This window comes from Eriocheir sinensis, unplaced genomic scaffold, assembly GCF_024679095.1.
Source record: "Eriocheir sinensis breed Jianghai 21 unplaced genomic scaffold, ASM2467909v1 Scaffold558, whole genome shotgun sequence".
NCBI lineage: Eukaryota > Metazoa > Arthropoda > Malacostraca > Decapoda > Varunidae > Eriocheir > Eriocheir sinensis.
Window position 1 is genome coordinate 116,325 of NW_026111896.1, and position 21,460 is coordinate 137,784.

The 21,460-nt window shown below is 43.7% G+C and overlaps 2 protein-coding genes across 2 annotated transcripts; both read right to left on the minus strand.

Moving 5' to 3' along the window:
* Positions 1 to 2,013: 2,013 nt before the first annotated feature.
* Positions 2,014 to 14,507, minus strand: LOC126993094 (uncharacterized). Its single transcript, XM_050851928.1, has 5 exons — positions 13,967 to 14,507; positions 10,603 to 10,688; positions 9,967 to 10,098; positions 4,905 to 4,968; positions 2,014 to 2,159 (listed from the first exon to the last, which is right to left on the minus strand). Exons 1-4 carry the CDS (start codon positions 14,103 to 14,105, stop codon positions 4,909 to 4,911), a joined length of 417 nt encoding a protein of 138 aa, XP_050707885.1. The 5' UTR covers positions 14,106 to 14,507; the 3' UTR covers positions 2,014 to 2,159; positions 4,905 to 4,908.
* A 110-nt stretch (positions 14,508 to 14,617) lies between these two features.
* LOC126993091 (uncharacterized) lies at positions 14,618 to 16,951 on the minus strand. The gene is made up of 4 exons (XM_050851921.1): positions 16,730 to 16,951; positions 15,544 to 15,719; positions 15,330 to 15,416; positions 14,618 to 14,776 (listed from the first exon to the last, which is right to left on the minus strand). The coding sequence occupies exons 1-4, from the start codon at positions 16,869 to 16,871 to the stop codon at positions 14,618 to 14,620; spliced, it is 564 nt and encodes a 187-aa protein (XP_050707878.1). The 5' UTR covers positions 16,872 to 16,951.
* Between the last annotated feature and the right edge of the window lie 4,509 nt (positions 16,952 to 21,460).

Consider the following 21,460-nt stretch of genomic DNA (forward strand, 5'->3'; position numbering starts at 1 on the left):
TGATGCCGATTTGATTCACGAAGTACTACGAAGCTCCCGAAGCTAGCCGAATTCAACCCGAATTTGAAAATTTCAAATTCGGGACCGATTCGGGCTCTGTGGGACCGGGGGGTTATGAAGAAAGACTGGAGAAATTGGGACTTACAACACTGGAGAGAAGGAGAGAGGGGAACTAATACAGGATACAAGAGGGATTGGATAAATTGGACGGAAGATTTAGTGGTATGTGACAGAAGTGTGACAAGAGGGGATGGTAAGAAATTGAAGAAGAGCGACTGTAGGAGAGACGTCAATAAATACAGTTTCCCATACAGAAGCACAACAACATGGAACGGACTTGACGAGGAGACTGTGTGTGCAAAAACGATTCATGAATTTAAAGCCAAACTGGAAAATTAAGCGTTATAGAGACGGGACAGCACGAGCCTAATACTGCTCTTTTCCTGTATTTCACAACTAGGTAAGCTAGGTAAATACCTAATAGTAATACTAATGTACGAATTGTGAAATAAAATGGAAGAAGTAGATAACAAGTCCCCTTATGCAAGAGTTAACCAGCATCTCCATTCTTTCGTCCCCCTTCACTGGTAAACTCTGGAACAGCCTTCCTTCTTCTGTATTTCCTCCTGCCTAGGACTTGACCTCTTTCAAGAAGTGTATCAAGACGCCTCTCCACCCAAAACTGACCTCTCTTTTGGCTACTCTGTACTTTCTACTTTTGTGGAAGCGGCGAGTAGCGGGCTTTTTTTTTTCTATTCTTTTTGTTGCCCTTGAGCCGCATCCTTAGATGTAAAAAAAAAAAAAAGAGAGAGAGAGAGAGAGAGAGAGAGAGAGAGAGAGAGAGAGAGAGAGAGAGAGAGAGAGAGAGAGAGAGAGAGAGAGAGAGAGAAAAGGAAGATGCATGAGAGACATTACACCAAAATAATAATTAAAAAAAAAGTGCTAACCTAACTTAAGCTATTCCAGAGTGAGTATGGCCACAGAAACTCGCCTTGCAGCTCTCGGTAGCTTTCTCACTTTCTGTGTGCCCGCGGCCTTACACTCGCAGCCCGAAATCAGCCCCCTAAAAAGCCCCAAACCAGCCCATTCTTAAGCCCATAGCGACCTGACGACTCCTTCTCAGCCCCTTTCCTTCCCCTCTACTCCTTTCAGCCCCCTCAGGCACCGAAATCAGCCCCAAAAATTACCCTTCACATTTTTTGTCTCTCAGCACTGATAGTAACCTTACAGTCTTATCCCTGCCCTCTCGCCCCTAAAAACAGCCTCTCCCGACCCCAATCAGCCGCAATCACCCACCTCTTAGATCGGCGAGTGCTACTCTGTCTCCTAGGCTAGGGTGACCCGTACTTGATCTTGAGGTTGCAGGCGGGTTCAATCTTAGTATAGGTTATGTCATGCAGCTCAGCCTGGGACAGTCCTGGGTTAGCTTGGAGGTGGAGTGTGACGCGCCGACGCAGCTCCTCGGGAAGTTGCCAGTGAGGAGACTGAGGTGACCGAGATCTTGACCTATGGGGTAAGGGAGGGTTAGGAGGGGGTTGGGTGAAAGGAGGAGGAGAAGGAAGGAAGGGAAGGGGAGGTTGAAGAAGAAAACAAATAAGAAAAAGAAAATATATGAAAAGAAAATTTATATTATAAAGAAAGAAAAAAAATTAAAGAAGATGAGGAGGAGGAAAGGGAGGAAGGGGAGGGAAGAAGGATATAATTATAAATATGAAATAGTTAAAAATAGTAAATAATAACTAAATATATATATATATATATATATATATATATATATATATATATATATATATATATATATATATATATATATATATATATATATATATATATATATATATATATATATATATATATATATATAAACTGTGTAAGTATCTCTGTGTATCTCTCTCTCTCTCTCTCATTTTCTTATATTGTCTTTCTTTTCTTCTATGCCTCTTCTAACCCTTCCTCCTCCTCCTCCTCCTCCTCCTCCACAGCTGTGCTTCCTACGTCTCCTCTTATGGGAGTCCCGATGCTGTAAGGAATCCACTTCCGTGTCCACTCCAGACAGCTGGTATCCACTCTTAGGGGTCAGGTCGTGGACGGTGGCTGTGTGACCTCCGACCCGCATGTGGTGACCTGTCGTGACCTGCACACGTTGTGGTTCATCTGACCTGTGGATGTGGGGACTTTAATTTTTTTTGGAGAGAGAGAGAGAGAGAGAGAGAGAGAGAGAGAGAGAGAGAGAGAGAGAGAGAGAGAGAGAGAGAGAGATGCGTATGATGCCCTCTAGCCCCCCAAAAGCAGCCAAAAGTACAGGCCTGAGATGAAATGTGAAAACAGGGTGAGTTGAAGGGGCGAACAAAAAAAGACATTAGTCAGGTTACATTAGGTTAAGTTAGTTTGATTTAATTTGGCATGCTCAGATTAAGTGTGGAAACGAGGGGTCGTGGGGTTCAAAGTTTCCCATTAAGGAGGTTACGTTAGGTTAAGTTAGTTTGATTTAATTTGGCATGCTCAGATTAAGTGTGGAAACGAGGGGTCGTGGGGTTCAAAGTTTCCCATTAAGGAGGTTACGTTAGGTTAAGTTAGTTTGATTTAATTTGGCATGCTCAGATTAAGTGTGGAAACGAGGGGTCGCGGGGTTCAAAGTTTCCCATTAAGGAGGTTACGTTAGGTTAGGGCAGTGTGACCCCTTGACTGGGGATTTCCTACCAGAATACCTCACCAAGCTGCAGGAATGGACCAAAACTGTCTGCTACAATTCAATGAAGAAAAATGTAAAGTCCTGCACCTTGGGAGGGGATATCCAGCACACCAATACCACATGGGAAATACTCAACTATCCACCACAGAGCCTTAGTAAGACCTGGGACCATATGTTACCAGGCTACCAGTGAAGGGATATCCAGCACACCAATACCACATGGGAAACACTCCACTATCCACCACAGAGCCAGGGAAAGACCTGGGACCATAATATGTTACCAGGCTACCAGTGAAGGGATATACAGCACACCAGTACCACATGAGAAACACTCCACTATCCACCACAGAGGCAGAGAAAGACATGGGACTATATGTTACCAGGCTACCAGTGAAGGGATATCCAGCACACAAATACCACATGGGAAACACTCCACTATCCACCACAGAGCCAAAGAAAGACTTGGGACTGTATATGACCAGGCTACCAGTGAGGGCAAAATCCTTGCCAACCACAGTGGACGGGTTAATTCAGAATGCTCAGATTAAATTTGAAAACAAGGGGGATCGAGAATAGATTTTAATTGAGAATAGATGGCGCCACTATAAACACTTGCCTGTGCCAAGATGGGCTCGAACCGACCACTAGGCCCATAAAAAAGAAAGCCTAACAGCACTGTGGGCTCGGGCATACAAATAACAAATAAAAAAAAATAATAAATGCGAAAACGATGGGGGAGTCAAGGAAGTCTGTTCGATAGGTTACGTTAAGTTAGTTTAAAAGTTTTTGGCTTGCGGTGTAGCCAACCAAAGTTAACCCATCCGCTGCGATTGTCAGGGACTTTGCCTTCACTGGTAGCCTGGTAACATAATAGTCCCAGGTCTGTCTCTGTGGTGGATAGTGGAGTGTTTCCCATGTGGTATTGGTGTGCTGGATATCCCTTCACTGGTAGCCTGGTAACATACACTCCCAGGTCTTACTCTGCCTCTGTGGTGGATAGTAGAGTGTTTCCCATGTGGTATTGGTGTGCTGGATATCCCTTCACTGGTAGCCTGGTAACATACACTCCCAGGTCTTACTCTGCCTCTGTGGTGGATAGTAGAGTGTTTCCCATGTGGTATTGGTGTGCTGGATATCCCCTCCCAAGGTGCAGGACCTGACATTTTTCTTGACTGATTTGTAGCCATAGACACTTTTTGTTCCATTCCTGTAGCTTGGTGAGGTCGGACTGTAGGAAATCCACAGTCAAGAGGTTAAGTGTTAGGGAAAAAAAAAATAATAATAAATAAATAAATAAATAAAGAGTATTAGGTAAATTATGTTCATGTTCGGGTTAGTTTAGATGTTTTCAGCTTGCAGTGTGGGTCAGCGGAAGTTAAGTGTATGTATTTACCTAGTTGTATTTACCTATTTGTAGTTTTACAGGGCCTGGGCTTTACGCTTGTGTGGTCCCGTCTCCGTATCTATATTTGTCCAACTTTTCCTTAAAGCTTTGCACACTCCTCGCCGATACTACATCCTCACTTAGTCTGTTCCAAACCTCTTTATTTCCTTGCGGGAAGCTATATTTCTTTGTCTCTCAAGCATCTTCCCTTCCTCAATTTTCTACAGTGTCCTCTTGTGTTCCTGGTTGTACTTCCTTCCCTCAGTAGTAACTCACCGTTATCTACTTCTTCCATTTTGCTCAACAATCTATAGATTTGTATTAGGTCTCCCCTTTCTCTTCTTTGTTCCAGTGTTGGCAAGTCTTTCCTCATATGTCAATCCCTCCAGCTCTGGAACCATTTTTGTTGCCATCCTTTGTGTTCTTTCTAGTTTCTTTATGTGTTTCTTCTTATGGAGAGACCACACTGCCTCCGCATATTCCAATTTTGGTCTGATCACAGTGGTAATGAATTTTTTCATCATATCCAAGTAGTGGAATGCTATTCCTATATTTCTCACTATGTTTTACATATCACCGAATATCAGATTACCATGACTCTCAGACTCAGGCTGTTTGTTATCTTGCATTATTAATCCCAGATCTTTCTCTTCATGTACTTTCTTTAGTATTTCATCATCTCCCATTTTATATGTCCATTTTTTGTGTGTGTGTGTGTGTGTGTGGGTAAAATAAACCTGAAAGCCTCCACTTCCTTACACAACAGGTAAACACACACACACACACACACACACACACACACACACACACACACACACACACACGCACCTGTTTAGCAAGCCGCCCCAAAGCCATGACTCCATCTTGGTTCACCTGTGCAGGAACCCGACACCTGTGGAAGAAGAAGAAGAGTTGTGTCCATCGGGCCGCTTTCAGTCACTTTGTTTGTTTTGATCGCTGCTAATGGCGGCGATCAACGCTACAGTGTTCCACGTGAAACTGTCCTATAGGGGAGTGGCGGCAGCAGGGGAAGCGAGAGGTGTTGAGAGTGTGTGCCAAGGTGCTGGGCCAGGCTAACCCCGCAGCAGCCACTACCACCCCATCGGCCAGTTTGACACGGAAGTACTATAGCCGCCATTGGTAACGGTCAAAACAAACAAAGTGACTGTGAAGCGGCCCATAGTCTTAAATGTCTGGGGCTACATTAGCTTAGGTTAGCTTAAATTTATTCCCCTTTCTCAGATGATATGTGAAGATGGGGGGGGGGGGGGTGACAAGGCCCCCTGTTAGGTTATTCATGCCAGGGTGAGTTAGGTTAGATTTTTTGGGCTGCAGTGTATTCAGACAGAGGTTTAGGATAGTGGGGAGGATGTTGAAATAAGCTGGTGTTTGGCGCCAGAAACAGCTGCCTGAGTTTGGCTACTTAAATACTCACAAGAATCTACCACAAAAAAATAGTTTGGCTACCCGATTACTTAAATACACACCAGAATCTACCACAAAAAATAGTTTGGCTACCCGAGTACTTAAATACACACCAAAATCTACCACAAAAAATAGTTCGGCTACCCGAGTACTTAAATAAACACCAAAATCTACCACAAAAAATAGTTCGGCTACCCGAGTACTTAAATAAACACCAAAATCTACCACAAAAAATAGTTTGGCTACCTGATTACTTAAATACACACCAAAATCTACCACAAAAAATAGTTTGGCTACCTGATTACTTAAATACACACCAAAATCTACCACAAAAAATAGTTTGGCTACCTGATTACTTAATTACACACCAAAATCTACCACAAAAAATAGTTTGGCTACCTGATTACTTAAATACACACCAAAATCTACCATAAAAAATAGTTTGGCTACCCGATTACTTAAATACACACCAAAATCTACCATAAAAAATAGTTTGGCTACCCAATTACTTAAATACACACCAGAATCTACCACAAAAAATAGTTTGGCTGCCCAATTTCTTAAATAAACACCAGAATCTACCACAAAAAATAGTTTGGCTACCCAATTTCTTAAATAAACACCAGAATCTACCACAAAAAATAGTTTGGCTACCCAATTTCTTAAATAAACACCAGAATCTACCACAAAAAATAGTTTGGCTACCCAATTTCTTAAATAAACACCAGAATCTACCACAGAAAACAGTAAGGCTATCCAATTTCCTAAATACACACAGTGGTAAAGGACATGAAATCTGAAAGGATAATTGTAGAGAGTGGAGTGCCTCAAGGATCAGTATTGGCAGCAATACTTTTCCTGGTATATATAAATGTTATGCCGGAGAAAGTAAGCAGTTACATGAGCCTGTCTGCAGACAATGGGAAATTGCTGAGACATATAAGAAACAGTAAAGACTGAAATTTTGCAAGAGGACCTGAATAAGATCTGGGACTGGAGTATGAAATGGCAGATGGAATTCAATGTGAATAAATGTCATGTAATGGAAATGGGAAAAGAGTGAAGGGAGACCAAAATGAACATATAGAATGGGAGATGGAGAAATATTAAAAAAAAGTTCAAGAAGAGAGAGATCTGGGAGTGACAATACAAGATAATCAACAGCCTGAGAGTCATGTTAATAGGATATTCAGAGATATGAATAGAATGGTAAGAAATATAGGATTAGCATTCCACTACAAGGATAAGGATATGATAAGGATAAGGATAAGGATAAGGAAACAACAATAAAAAAAAAAAACGCTACTCGCTGCTCCCACAAAAAGAATCAAAAGAGGTGGCCGAAAGATAGGTCAATTTCGGGAGGAGAGGTGTCCTGATACCCTCCTCTTGAAAGAGTTCAAGTCATAGGCAGGAGGAAATACAGATGAAGGAAGATTGTTCCAGAGTTTACCAGCGTGAGGGATGAAAGAGTGAAGATGCTGGGTGACTCTTGCATAAGGGGTTTGGACAGTATAGGGATGAGCATGAGTAGAAAGTCGTGTACAGTGAGGCCGCGGGAGGGGGGGAGGCATGCAGTTAGCAAGTTCAGAAGAGCAGTCAGCATGAAAATATCGATAGAAGATAGAAAGAGACGCAACATGGCGGCAGAATTTGAGAGGTAGAAGACTATCAGTATGAGGAGGAGAGCTGATGAGACGATGAGACGGCAGTGCTGCCGTCAGGGTCAAGGAGTGGAGGGAATGATGAAGAGGTGAAGTTGGAGGAGATATTTTTGGCTAGGTGCCAGAAGTCACGGGAAGAATTAGAAAAAGCAAGGTTTTGACATTTGCCATGGATGAAAGTGGTTTTGGTAAGTTGAAGAATAGATTTTGAACGATTTTGGGCGAAAATGTAAAGATCATGGTTAGCAGGAGTGCAAAGGCTCTGGTACCTTTTGTGAGCTGCCTCTCTATCTCTGACAGCACGAAAACAAGCTTAGTTAGCTTAGTTACTACTAAGAGAAGGAAGAAACACCAGCAACACAATTGAGAAAGGGAAGATGCTTGAGAGACAAAGAAATATAGCTTCCCGCAAAGAAACCTGGAGGTTTGGAACAGACTAAATGAGGATGTAGTATTGGCAAAGAGTGTGCATAACTTTAAGGAAAAGCTGGATAAATACAGATATGGAGACAGGAAAAAACAAAAGAAATGCAGAAAATATCTCCTCAAGTAAAATAAATGAAGTTATGAATGAGAATGGAAAGATGTTGAAAGACGGGGAAGCTGTGAAAGAGATGGAGAGAATATTTCAAAACCTTAATGAAATTGGAGGATGGACGTCCAGCAGCTGTAACAGCAGCAGTTTTGAGTAGAGGTAGAGGAGGAGTATATAAAGAAAGAACTATAACATATGAACAAGTAAATCAGGCAATAAAAAGATTAAAAAATGGAAAGGCAGCAGGAATTGATGGAATCACAGCAGAAATGTTGAAGTGTGGAGGAGATGAAGTCGTGAAATGGATGGTCAAGATATGTGCAGTAGCATGGGAGGGGGAGGGGGGGGGGTGCCAGCAGACTGGACGAAAGCCATCATTGTCCCAGTTTACAAGGGGAAGGGCAGGAGAGGGGAATGTGGGAGCTATAGAGGTATAAGCCTCCTGAGTATACCCGGAAAGGTATATGGAAAAGTCATAATAGAGAGGGTGCAAAGACTTACAGAAGAGAAAATCAGTGAAGAGCAAGGAGGCTTCAGGAAGGGAAGGGGATGTGTGGATCAGATATTTGCCTTCAGGATGGTACTAGAAAAAATAATAGCAAAAGGAAAGAAACTATACGCTGCCTTCATGGATTTAGAAAAAGCTTATGACAGAGTGGATTGCATTGCAAAGTGGGATGTTTTAAAGATTTATGGTGCGGGAGGAAAACTGCTTAGTGCAATAAAGTCTTTCTATGAGGATGCATCTGCATGTGTCAAAATTACTGGAGAAACAAGTGAACATTTTGAGATAAAAGTGGGCTTAAGACAAGGGTGCGTCATGTCACCATGGTTATTCAATATTTATATGGATGGTGTTATTAGAGAAATGAAGGGCAAAGTTGGAGAAGTTGGAGTAAGACTGTTCGATGAGGGAAGGAAGTGGGTACTGAATTCAATACTGTTTGCTGATGACACGGTGATCATTGCAGAAAATGAAAGTGACCTACATAATTTGGTCAGTGTTTTTGATAGTGTCTGTAAAAGGAGAAAGCTGAAAGTAAATGTCAACAAAAGTAAAGTGATGGTTTGTGAGCAAAGTGAGGTTGTAGATTTTGTATGCCCATATAGAGTGGGAATTGAATGTGAAAAAGAATGCAAAATAATTTTGAATGGTGAGGAAATGGAGGAGGTCAATGAGTTTAAGTACCTTGGATCAGTTATGTGTAAGCATGGTGGTATGGAGGGAGAGACAAGAGAAAGGGCATTGCAAGGAAGAAGGGTGGTAGGGTCTTTGGGACGAATCATGAATGGCAGAAGTGTGAGCATGGAGGTAAAGAGGGATTTGAGAAATGCAATAATAGTACCAACCCTCACATATGCAAGTGAAACGTGGGCCTGGAATGAAAGTCAGAGGTCTAGAGTGCAGGCAGTGGAAATGAGTTATTTGAGGAGTGCTTGTGGTGTGAGTAGAATGGATGGAATGAGTAATGAAAGTGTGTACGAGCATTTTGGAATGTGTCACGGGGTGAAGGGAAGAAGTGTGGAGTGGTGGAAGAAGGGAAGCGACAGACTTTAAAGTGGTTTGGCCACATGGAGCGAATGGAGGAGAGTAAGATGACCAGAAGGGTGTATGTGAGTGAGAGAGAGGGAGGGAATACTAGAGGACGACCTCCAGTGAAATGGAGGGATAGGGTGCAAGAGTACGTTAGGGAGAGGGGGGAAAGATCTTTGAGAAACTTTGAGCAGGCAAGGAGGGAGTGTCTGGATAGAGGAAGATGGAAGCTCTTCTGCCATGGCCATCTCCTGGAAATGATGATGATGAATACTGTGCTACAGAAAGCCAAGGAAACCCCAAAAAACTTTCAAGGTGGCAGAACAGCTTTATGGAAAGTTATAAGAGAACTTGGGTTTAGATTTAAGAAGTGTTGGAATGGAAGACAAATATTACTGGAGCACCAAGACATTGTGGCAGCCAGAAACAACTTGTACCTCAGACAAACTGGAAAGAATAGATACAGTGATGACCCAGACCAGAAGTGTGTGTGTGTGTGTGTGTGTGAGAGAGAGAGAGAGAGAGAGAGAGAGAGAGAGAGAGAGAATAACACTTTCATGAACTTAATCCCAGCCTAAGGTAACACTGGTGTGGTCACGGACGACAAGCTCAGTTTTTCCGAGGTGGAGGAATTAGTAGGAAAGAAAAAAAAGATACTACGGTAACCTCATCATCAACATTCCTCTGGCCATGCCTGGGACAGTGATCAAAGTCCCTCTCTCTCTCCCTCACCTTCCACGGCAGCAGGGTGAGGAGGAGGAGGAGGAGGAGGAGGAGGAGGAGCCCAGCGAGTATGGCCCACCAGGGAACACTTGGGGCTGTGTCCAGGGGCTTGGCAGGGGTGGCCACGTCCCTGCTGTGGATCTGTGGAGGGTTACAACAGGTCAGGAAGGGTCAATGTGTGTGTGTTTACCTGTGTTAGTATATGGAAAAGGGTTACAATCTCTTAGGGGCGAGAAACTTGTCATACGAGGACAGACCCAAACATTTAAACCTGCATTCTCTAGAAAAGCGAAGGGTGTGAGGAGACTTGATGGAGGCTTACAAATGTATGAAGGGCTTTAATTAGTAAGGAGTGTTAATAAGGCTTTGGTGGTGTGAGGGCCGGGTAGAAGAGGTTAGATGAGTTCATGGATAGTGAGGAGCTGCCTTGTATTGGCCTATCAGCCTCTTGCAGACTCCTTATTATCTTATGTTACATTATGCTCTTGAGATAGTGCTTGAGTAAACTGATGGATGCCTCCTCCTCCTCCTCATATGCCAGGCTACTCTTATGGCTTGAAATAACACAAATAATGAATGCCTGACTCAGCGATGGGTTAGCTCAGGCAGGGGTTATGTCCCTCACTGACAGACGGACTGACTCACCGGGACGTCCTTGGGGTCAGTGCCGTGCGGTAGAGCGGCGACTCGCTGGACCGCATGACTGGAGACAATGACGTCCTGATGGGGCACTGGCGGGGCGACGCGGGGCAGCACGGGGCGGCAGAGGACACGGCACATCAGGGAAGATTGAGTTTAGTTATGCACACGGCAGAGGTCAGGTCAGGTCATGGGGGGTCAGTGTGCTAGGCTACTACTGTTATTTTAGCTACTGTGTGTGCTAAGGATGTTATTGTGTGTGTGTGTGTGTGTGTGTGTGTGTGTGTGTGTGTGTGTGTGTGTGTGTGTCATATTATTAACATTCCTATTATTTTGAAAGTGTTCATTGAACCGTTTAATTAGTCAAGTGTAAGACTACCTAAGCCTTGCCTTGGGCATGAAAAACAGTATTGCCAGCTCTCCCTCATGAAGAAATGCCAACTATTACCAGCTTAAAAAACAATGGCAGCTTTTACACTGTTTTCTGCCTCCCTTACATTCCATAGAGTTCATTTCCATCACTTTTTGGGGTCTGTTTGCTATTACTGACAGGGATAATGAGTGTGTTGGGTGTGGCCATTGACCCACAGCAGAGGTTCATGGGAAGTGTGTAGGGAACAGTGCCTGGCTGACTGACATTGCTGGGACTGATCTCAAGGCCTGGGTCAGTATCCTCAGAGAGTTCAGGCCTCACACGCCAACAATGGATAAGACCCTCTGGGTACATCTATGAGTAGAGTTACGAGGCTAGTTATAATTTGACAGAGCTTTGGTAGAGGTTGTGTTAGTAGTAATATTTCCATGGGCAGTTTTATGAGCCAAGTGATAGCTTGACAAGGCTTTGGTAGACGTTGTGTTAGTAGTATTTCCATGGGTAGTTTTAAGAGCCAAGTGATAGCTTGACAAGGCTTTGGTAGATGTTGTGTTAGTAGTATTTCCATGGGTAGTTTTAAGAACCAAGTGATAGTTTGACAAGGCTTTGGTAGATGTTATGTTAGTAGTATTTCCATGGGTAGTTTTAAGAGCCAAGTGATAGCTTGACAAGGCTCTGGTAGATGTTGTGTTAGTAGTATTTCCATGGGTAGTTTTAAGAGCAAAGTGATAGTTTGACAAGGCTTTGGTAGTGGTTGTGTTAGTAGTATTTCCATGGGTAGTTTTAAGAGCAAAGTGATAGTTTGACAAGGCTTTGGTTGACTCAAGGATAATTTCCGGTAAACAAGAGAAACTGTTATGTAATGTATCAATGTCTTTTTTAAAATGCATAATGAAAATAGTTCCAAATCACCAAGGATGAAGTATAAAATCGCTGTTGAACAACTCAGCTGAGTATGTCGGGGATGTGTCTGGAACAAGAGGTTCACAACACACTGCTAGAAACTTGCTTTCCAGAGGAATGTTAAGGATCACTGGATCTCCGAGTGGCATTCAACAGCAAATCATCATGCAGTACTTATGCGACTTATAAGGACAGTTTATCTTTTCAAAGCTACTTAATAAGGTAACAAATTTGTACAGAATAAGTCTTTGTAAATTTACCAGAACCCCCAGAGAGGAAAGGTTTTGTGGCAAGTGTGGTAACAATAGTCTAGGATTACCCATAGTAAGTAACAATAGTCTAGGATTACCCATAGTAAGTAACAATAGTCTAGGATTACCCATAGTAGGTAACAATAGTCTAGGATTACATAGTAAGTAACAATAGTCTAGGATTACCCATAGTAAGTAACAATAGTCTAGGATTACCCATAGTAAGTAACAATAGTCTAGGATTACCCATAGTAGGTAACAATAGTCTAGGATTACACATAGTAAGTAACAATAGTCTAGGATTACCCATAGTAGGTAACAATAGTCCAGGATTACCCATAGTAAGTAACAATAGTCTAGGATTACCCATAGTAGGTAACAATAGTCTAGGATTACCCATAGTAAGTAACAATAGTCTAGGATTACCCATAGTAAGTAACAATAGTCTAGGATTACCCATAGTAAGTAACAATAGTCTAGGATTACCCATAGTAAGTAACAATAGTCTAGGATTACCCATAGTAAGTAACAATAGTCTAGGATTACCCATAGTAAGTAACAATAGTCTAGGACTACCCATAGTAACAATAGTCTAGGACTACCCATAGTAAGTAACAATAGTCTAGGACTACCCATAGTAAGTAACAATAGTCTAGGATTACCCATAGTAAGTAACAATAGTCTAGGATTACCCATAGTAAGTAACAATAGTCTAGGATTACCCATAGTAAGTAACAATAGTCTAGGATTACCCATAGTAAGTAACAATAGTCTAGGATTACCCATAGTAAGTAACAATAGTCTAGGATTACCCATAGTAAGTAACAATAGTCTAGGATTACCCATAGTAAGTAACAATAGTCTAGGATTACCCATAGTAAGTAACAATAGTCTAGGATTACCCATAGTAAGTAACAATAGTCTAGGATTACCCATAGTAAGTAACAATAGTCTAGGATTACCCATAGTAAGTAACAATAGTCTAGGATTACCCATAGTAAGTTACAATAGTCTAGGATTACCCATAGTAAGTAACAATAGTCCAGGATTACCCATAGTAAGTAACAAGTCTAGGATTACCCATAGTAAGTTACAATAGCCTAGGATTACCCATAGTAAGTTACAATAGTCTAGGATTACCCATAGTAAGTTACAATAGTCTAGGATTACCCATTGTTGTAAGAGGCAGGTTTACCAGAACCCCCAGAGAGAAGTTTTGTGTCAACAATATTCTAGGAGATGAGTGCATGTCAGGTTTGAGTACATAAGCATAAGTTGAAGCAGGCTTGTATACTATGATAAACAGTCCTCCTTCAGCTCACAAAAGCAAGACTTGCTTATGAACACAAAGACAACATGCATGAAGTGTACATATACACAAGTAGTCCCTGCGTTGAAGACAGACTTGTTTACTGAGATGAACAGTGGACATGTTTAGAGACACACAGAAAAAGAAAGCATGCATCACTGTATATGGAGGGAGAGGAATGGAGGAAGAACAAAGAGAAGGGGAAGGAGGAGAAAATAGAAAAAAAAGAGAAAGAAAAGGAGAAAGAAAAGAAAAAGAATCACTACTACTAGGAGGAGGAGGAGGGAGAAAAAGATAGAAAAGGAAAAGACTAATACTCTGATCTAAACCTATTAACACCTAACAATACTATATCTAACAACACCTAATCTTTCAACAATAAAACCTAGTCCAGAAAAAAAGGAAAACAGAGAGGAGCCATTACCAGGAGAAAATGAGAAAAAGAGAAAAGAAGAAGGAATTATAATAAAACCTGCTCCAAACATAAATAAATACACGGATAAAAAGAATCACTACAAAGTCCACACTACTCACCAGCCACGTCCACTTTTGCCACCTGCCGCGACTTGTGTCCAATGACCAGACTGACATTGCCCAGCTTGGCAGAGGTCTTGGGAGCCGTGGCGCTGGGAACTCTTCTTTGGGAGGCACTCACACACCCAGCAAGGTCCATGTATCCAGCTGCTCCACCCACACCCAGCGTCAGTCTCTGCCTGTGCCCAATTTAAAGGGTTAAAAAGTTGTGACCATTTGATTGCATTCTTTTCCCTTGTCCAGCCTCCTAAGTCACCCAAACAGCAGGACAATCACTACCCTAACCATGCCTTCCCTTTCCCTTGTCCAGCCTCCTAAGTCACCCAAACAGCAGGACAATCACTACCCTAACCATGCCTTCCCTTTCCCTTGTCCAGCCTCCTAAGTCACCCCAAACAGCAGGACAATCACTACCCTAACCATGCCTTCCCTTTCCCTTGTCCAGCCTCCTAAGTCACCCCAAACAGCAGGACAATCACTACCCTAACCATGCCTTCCCTTTCCCTTGTCCAGCCTCCTAAGTCACCCCAAACAGCAGGACAATCACAACCCTAACCATCCCTTCCCTTTGTCCAGCCAGCCCCTAAGTCACCCAAACAACAGCAGGACAATCACTACCCTAACCATGCCTTCCTTTCCCTTGTCCAGCCCCTAAGTCACCCAAACAGCAAGACAATCACTCCACGACCGGAGGGCGCCACTGAGGCTGCCAGACTGCTGCAGGTGGGCCTTTAGCTGGCTCACTACCCCGTGGAGGTGCTGCAGGCTGGACCCATACTTGATCTGGAAGTCCAGACTCTTGCGGTTGACCTACACAGAGGAGGAACATAACGTTAAAACTGCAGTTCTGACTTCTGTTTCCTTTTACAAGTCATCATATTTTTGCAGACACTTAAAGTTATGTTCTGTCTGTGACAATCTCCTGTAAAGTCACAAAACAACAATGTCATATGAACTAAACCTCACAAGCCACCAACCTTGCTGGCTAAAGTTAACAGTCAGGAAAAATAACTTGAGGGACAGTAAAAGAAGTGGAGCAATGGTCACCAAGCCTGGCCATGACTGCACGGGCCGGGGTTTGAATCCCAACCTGTGCAGGGCGTGCAGCTCACCCAGCTGTTCATCCTCCCCTTGAGGGGGGTCCATAAACAAGCAGCTGAGTAAACCAGGGGAAGGTACAGTGTGGCATTCCCAGGACTCCCCCTGGCCTGCCCCAGTGTGAGTGTTTCTTCCCCAACACAGGCTCAAAGGGCCAATGGTTTGCAGATGAGCACCACAGACATGCCACAGGCACCCACCTCTACCTTTAAGAAGTGTGAGGACAAGCTAATGACTCATTAAACTCAGCCTCCACCAACCTCACCTGAGTAAAGCTAAGTGTGAGGAAGGCCTGGTCCCCTCCCTCGGCCAAGGGGGTACTCAGCAGCCTCAAGTTCCCGCCCTTCAAGTACTGAATCCAGACCAGAAGATATTGTGATGCATTTATATACAGCAGGGTATTATAAACTTATTGGAGACATGTAAGTCATCATAATTCATCTTCCTAATACTCTAATTTGAGGCAGTAATTGAGACACCTTTTGCTTGTAATTTGAGCCAGGAGCTCCATGAACCCTTACAGTCCCCTCCGCCAAGATGCCCCCCACGACTATGGGCCCGGAGAGGTGGCCAGCTGGACTGGCTGACAGCGCCGCCACTTCCATCAGGGACTCATACTCAGACCCAAGCTTCTTCCTGGGCTCCAGACGAGTCTCTGAAAGGATATATACGCCTGATGTGATTTGGCAGAAGACAAGGATGAGTCCAACACACATGGGCAAAGAATGCAAGCCCAGGCAGTGATGCCGGGGCACAGAGATATAACCAACACCATACCTCTTCTTTGAAAGGATATGACGACCTGACTTGGCAACAGAAGATGGGAGCAAAAACATGAGTAGGAGATTACAAGCTGGGATTGTGGTGCTGATGAGGCCGAATTAATACCAAGAACTCAATTTCTTTTTTACCTCTGAAATGACATATACAGCTGATGTGTTTTGACAACATGAGTAAAACAGGAACAAAAGAACCCAAGCTTGGCAATAATGCTGACGAGGCCTCAGGAAAACCAAAATATGCAAGTTGAGAGGAGGCTGTGACAGGGAGTGGGGCAGCAGGAGAACAGTGACGATGGTGAGGATGTGGAGTTAGAACCAAAACATGCAAGTCAGTGGAACCACGTGACGGGTGAATGGGGCAAGACTCTTGATCGAGAAACAGGTTTAACCATGGCAATGATGAGCTGTTTCTTTACATCAAAGGAGGAGCTGAGGAGCAACAAGAAAGGAAACAAAAATAGCCCACCCAGCGCTGCTCAGGACTGTACAGGAAAATAGAATACAACAGCATTTACTCAGCACCAGTCAGTCTCAACCCTCCACCAGTGACAAAGAAAGGACACAGCTGAGGGGATTTGACAACAGCTTACATGGAACAGCCATACACCAAGGGGGGAGAGAGAGAGAGAGAGAGAGAGAGAGAGAGAGAGAGAGAGAGAGAGAGAATCAGAATAATTTTATTTCCCTAAAAATTACTATACTCTATACATATAAAACACAAGATATATATTTACTAAAAATATAAATATACGTATCAAACTGATGGAAAACTGATAATGTAAAATAATCTAAAAGTAAAAAGACTGAAAGAAAAATGGAAAACTAATCTGGACTAAGAAGCCTCAATTAACTGTTGTGTGGCTTGGGGACCAACTTGGCTCACCAGTGTGTTGCACGAGCAGCTCCCTCGGAGGTTTGGGAAGCCGGACGTACGCGTGCTGCAGTACTAATCGTCTCAGGCTGACGCTGCCACCACTTCCTGAGGCCACGGAGAAGATTAACTGGGTTTTCACGGGGATTTCCATGTTCAAGGTAAAGAAGTTGTCAAACACTCTGAGTTATAATCATAGGTCAGCATTTATTTGCGGCGCCTCCTCTCTCTCTCTCTCTCTCTCTCTCTCTCTCTCTCTCTCTCTCTGTCACACACACACACACACACACACACTCATAGGACACACACACACACACACACACACTCATAGGACACACACACACACACACACACACACACTCATAGGACACACACACACACACACACACACACACACACACACACACACACACACACACACACACACACACACACACACACACACACACACACACACACACACACACACACACGTGTCCATGATTTTAAGGAAAAGTTGGCTAAGAGAGGATATGGAGACGGGACAGCGCGAGCGTAGCTCTTTTCCAGTATGTCATAACTAGGTAAATACAACTAGGTAAATACACACGGCCCAGTAGCTCAGTGGATAGAGCGTCTGCCTCACAACCAGAAGGACCGAGGTTCGACTCCCCGGCCGGGTGAAGATAAGTTTGGTTTACCTTCTTTCACGTGTAGCCCCTGTTCACCCAGCAGTGAGTAGGTACGCGACGTCAGGCAAGGAGTTGTGACTTCGTTGTCACGGTGTGTTGTGTGTGAGTGGTCTCAGTCCTCCCCAAGGATCAGAACTATGAGCTCTGTGTTCCTCCGTAGGGGAACGGCTGGCTGTCTCAAGAGAGACCCGTAGCAGACCAAGAAGTGAATGACACACCTACTCTACACCGCTCCGTAGCACAATCAGTTGGAGCGCTGCTCTGCCAGGCTTCACGGCTTGACAAGCGGCGGTTCGAGCCCCACTCATGCCGAAATCTTTCCGCTGACAAAGAGTTGTTTCTGTACCCCCTTGAGCAAGGGGGATGGGGGGGTGAGGTCGCGGCAGAACCCAGAGATCGATCATAATGAGAATGAGTTTGCTCCTGTCGGGCTAGTGATTGTAAGTCCAACTCGTAATCAGGCACACACACACACACACACACACACACATCTCTCCCCCCCCCCACTACATACATACATACAGAGAGAGAGAGAGAGAGAGAGAGAGAGAGGGGCTGAGAATGAGACAGACAGGTATATATAAACTTCCCTGTCATAATTATTTGTTGGTTTGGGTCTCGGAGCAAGACATTGATTTTAAGTGTATTAGGCTAATTAGGGAAGCGTTCTATGAGCTGATTTTATACTTGTGCTTTATAAGCTGTCAGTTTATAATTTTTTAAATAAATCTGAATGGGTTATATATGATTTGAAAATGTCATCTTTCCTCAAAATAGCTATTAAAAGAGAAGTAGATTTTTTCATTTTCATATTTTTTATGATTTTTATAAAAAAAATATATACCTATATTTTTGGGGAAAATTTGTAAAAATACATCAAATTAAATTATAGTATTTTTGGCTTAATTACTATCTGGAGAAAGAGTTGAAAAACAAGCCACTTTTTTATTTCCAAATTCCCTAATAAATAATCATTCTGGGAGATTTTATACGGTTAAGATTCGTTTTAGTACCGTGCCAGTATTTCATTACCTACCTTATGAAACGTCAGTAGCTCTTCATATATCTTTTCTACAAACCTTCAACAGTATTGGAAACGCTTTGAAAATCCAATTTAAGGACTTTTTTTTTTACTCTTGTAAATAGTGGATAATGTTTGCCTCCACTGGCAACGGCCGCCGCGACGGTGCAGCCGGTGTTGCAAGAAATACCTCATCACTGAAATAAGTCACATATACATGCGGGGGGGGGGGTCGAGGGAGGTTTCCACCACCCTCGTTAGTAGGTCGTAAAGTTCGGTTGGAATAGTTTAAATATGCTCCCCGACCCTAAACCCTCTGCGAGCTATTTTACGGCCGCGGCGGCTGCAGTGTCACCGTGGCCGCCGCCAGAGGAGGCAACACGCTTTCGTAAACATTATCCACTATTTACAAGAGTAAAAAAAAAAGTCCTTGAATTGGATTTTCAAAGCATTTCCATGACTGTTGAAGGTTTGTAGAAAAGATATGTGAAGAGATAGTGATGTTTCATAAGTAGATAATGAGATACTGGCACGGTACTAAAACGAATCTTTACCTTTTAAACTTCAAAAATATCATTTTCCAGGAATTTCCGTTCAAAGAAATACAAAATTATTTGTCATAACTCGGGAAGTATAAGTCCTACATGCATCAAACTTTGGTCACTTCTATTATGCCTATAGGCCATGTTGTAATAAGAAAATGGTAACTCTGGCTTAATATTAAAGAATTTTGTAAACACATTTGTTATAGGCCTTTGCCGGTAGCAATTACCTAACCCAGTGGGGGTCCTCGGCACATAAGTTTCAACATGTGGAGCTGCTTTTAACAAGTGGTGGGCCTCTTCCCCACCCTCCACTTGTCTACTTATTTGTTTCTAATACTCAGTTAAGGCTTATCCATGCATAGGCCTACCCTGAAAACCTACCAGTAAACTAACTTCAAACATACCCATCTAGAACATCTTTTTCAATAATAACATATTCCTTCTTCGGGTAATACTTTATAAGAAGTCCCCTCCCTTCTTCCTCCAGCCCCTACCCCCAAGACAAGCCTGGGAACTGTGGGGAACCAGGGGTTGGGGGAAGCCAAAATCACTGATAAATGGGCTTCCAATTTCCTAGAAAATCCTAAATGAAGGAAAATTCCCAGTCTTGAAAGTAAGGAAAGTACTAACTTCATAACCTAACGGCCCCCCTTGCCCCCCCGGTTAACCAAGGGGGGGCTGCACCCCCCTCTGGACCCCCCCACCGGTGGGATGCGCTGGAGAATCATGTTTTGTTTTTGGTGGGGAGCGTATTTAAATTACTCCAACCGAAATTTACAACCTCCTAACGAGGGGGCTTCGCCCTCGACCCCCTCTAGCCAGGGGCTGCACCCCCTCTGGACCCCTCCCACATAGGGAGTTTTCCTTAATTTAGGGATTTTTCTAGGGAAATTTTGGAAGCAGGAGGGTCCAGGGGGGGCGCAGCCCCCCTTGGTTAGGAGGGGGGTCGAGGGGGGCGAAGTCCTCTCGTTAGCAGGTTGTAAAGTTCGGTTGGAGTAGTTTGAATATGCTCCCCACTGAAAAAAAAACATGGGTTAAGATTCGTTTTAGGTCCGTGCCAGTATCTCATTACCTACCTTATGAATCATCAGTATCTCTTCATATATATTTTCTACAAACCTTCAACAGTCATGGAAACGCTTTGAAAATCCAATTCAAGGACTTTTTTTTTACTCTTGAAAATAGGGGATAATGTTTACGAAAGCGCGTCGCCTCCTATGGTGCTGGCCGCGGCGGGTGTTGCGAGAAATACCTCCTCGCTGAAATAAGTCACATATACATGAGTGGGGGGGTCCAGGGGGGGGCGCAGCCCCCCCCCGTTAGTAGGTCGTAAAGTTCGGTTGGAGTAGTTTAAATATGCTCCCCGACCCTAAGCCCTCTGCGAGCTATTTTGCGGCTGCAGCGTTGCCGCGGCCAGCAGAGGAGGCGACGCGCTTTCGTAAACATTATCCCATATTTTCAAGAGTAAAAAAAAGTCCTGGAATTGGATTTTCAAAGCGTTTCCATGACTGTTGAAGGTTTGTAGAAAAGATATATGAAGAGATAGTGATGTTTCATAAAGTAGATTATGAGATACTGGCACGGACCTAATACGAATCTTTACCAAAACATGATTTTCCGGCGCATCATACGTGCGGGGTGGGGGTCCAAGAGGGGCGCAGCCCCCCTTGGTTAGCAGGGGGGCTATTAGGTTATAAAGTTGGGACTTTCCTTACTCTCGAGACTAGGGAATTTTCCTTCATTTAGGGATTTTTCTTGGGAAATTTTTGTGATTTTGGCTTCCCCCCCAGCCCCGGTTCCCCACAGTTCCCCAGGCTTGTCTTGGGGGGTTGGGGGGCTGGAGTGGCGAAGGGGGAGGCGGACTTCTTATAAAGTATTACCCTTCTTCGATGTAGGAAATGAAGATGTCACGTCACATCAGTAAGTAAATTACATCGTACTAAGATACCTTAGTGTGGTGATCTGGTGGTAGTGGTGGTGGTGGAGGCACTTTCGTCATGTGAAGGCTTCTCTGCAGCTTTCCTTACTTTCCCTGGCCGTCCCTGTACCCTTCACCTTCTTCTTAAAGGCTGCGGAACTTTTCTTCATTGTAGTTTGAAGGTAAACACGAGAAAAAGTAATGCTTATGTCGCTACGCAGGCAGCTCCGTTGAATCTACTCTTCTTCTTCTTCTTTGGGCCTGAGCCGGTGCTGCTGCTGGGGCTCAGTGGAGAGACGAGTGGACGAGTGATTGAGGCAGTGAAAGAGTTCTTGGAGGGCATGTGGCGTGCGAGATGTAAGGGACGACATCCTGCCCCGAGAACAAGACTTTCCGCATGTTTTGTTTTCTTTTCACAGGAGCTGCCGATACAAAGGCCTGGCTGGGGAGAAATCCCGAGCCACCTGTGACATCAAGATCAAGCCGGGTTTGTTTACATGTTCTCCCAAGATTTAGTGAGGCAGAAAACGGGTTTGAATGGCAGACTTCACAATGCCAAGAAATACGCCTTCAAAAATGGAAAAGAGA

Coding starts and splice junctions, on each gene's coding strand:
- LOC126993094 (XM_050851928.1), bottom strand. CDS start 14,105: ATGGACCTTGCTGGGTGTGTGAGTGCCTCCCAAAGAAGAGTTCCCAGC. Junction 10,689..13,966: donor GGCAAAAGTGGACGTGGCTG/GTGAGTAGTGTG, acceptor TCGCCCCGCCAG/TGCCCCATCAGGACGTCATT. Junction 10,099..10,602: donor CTGACCCCAAGGACGTCCCG/GTGAGTCAGTCC, acceptor AACCCTCCACAG/ATCCACAGCAGGGACGTGGC.
- LOC126993091 (XM_050851921.1), bottom strand. CDS start 16,871: ATGGAAATCCCCGTGAAAACCCAGTTAATCTTCTCCGTGGCCTCAGGA. Junction 15,720..16,729: donor GCTGCTCGTGCAACACACTG/GTGAGCCAAGTT, acceptor ATATCCTTTCAG/AGACTCGTCTGGAGCCCAGG. Junction 15,417..15,543: donor GCTCAAATTACAAGCAAAAG/GTGTCTCAATTA, acceptor GTCTGGATTCAG/TACTTGAAGGGCGGGAACTT.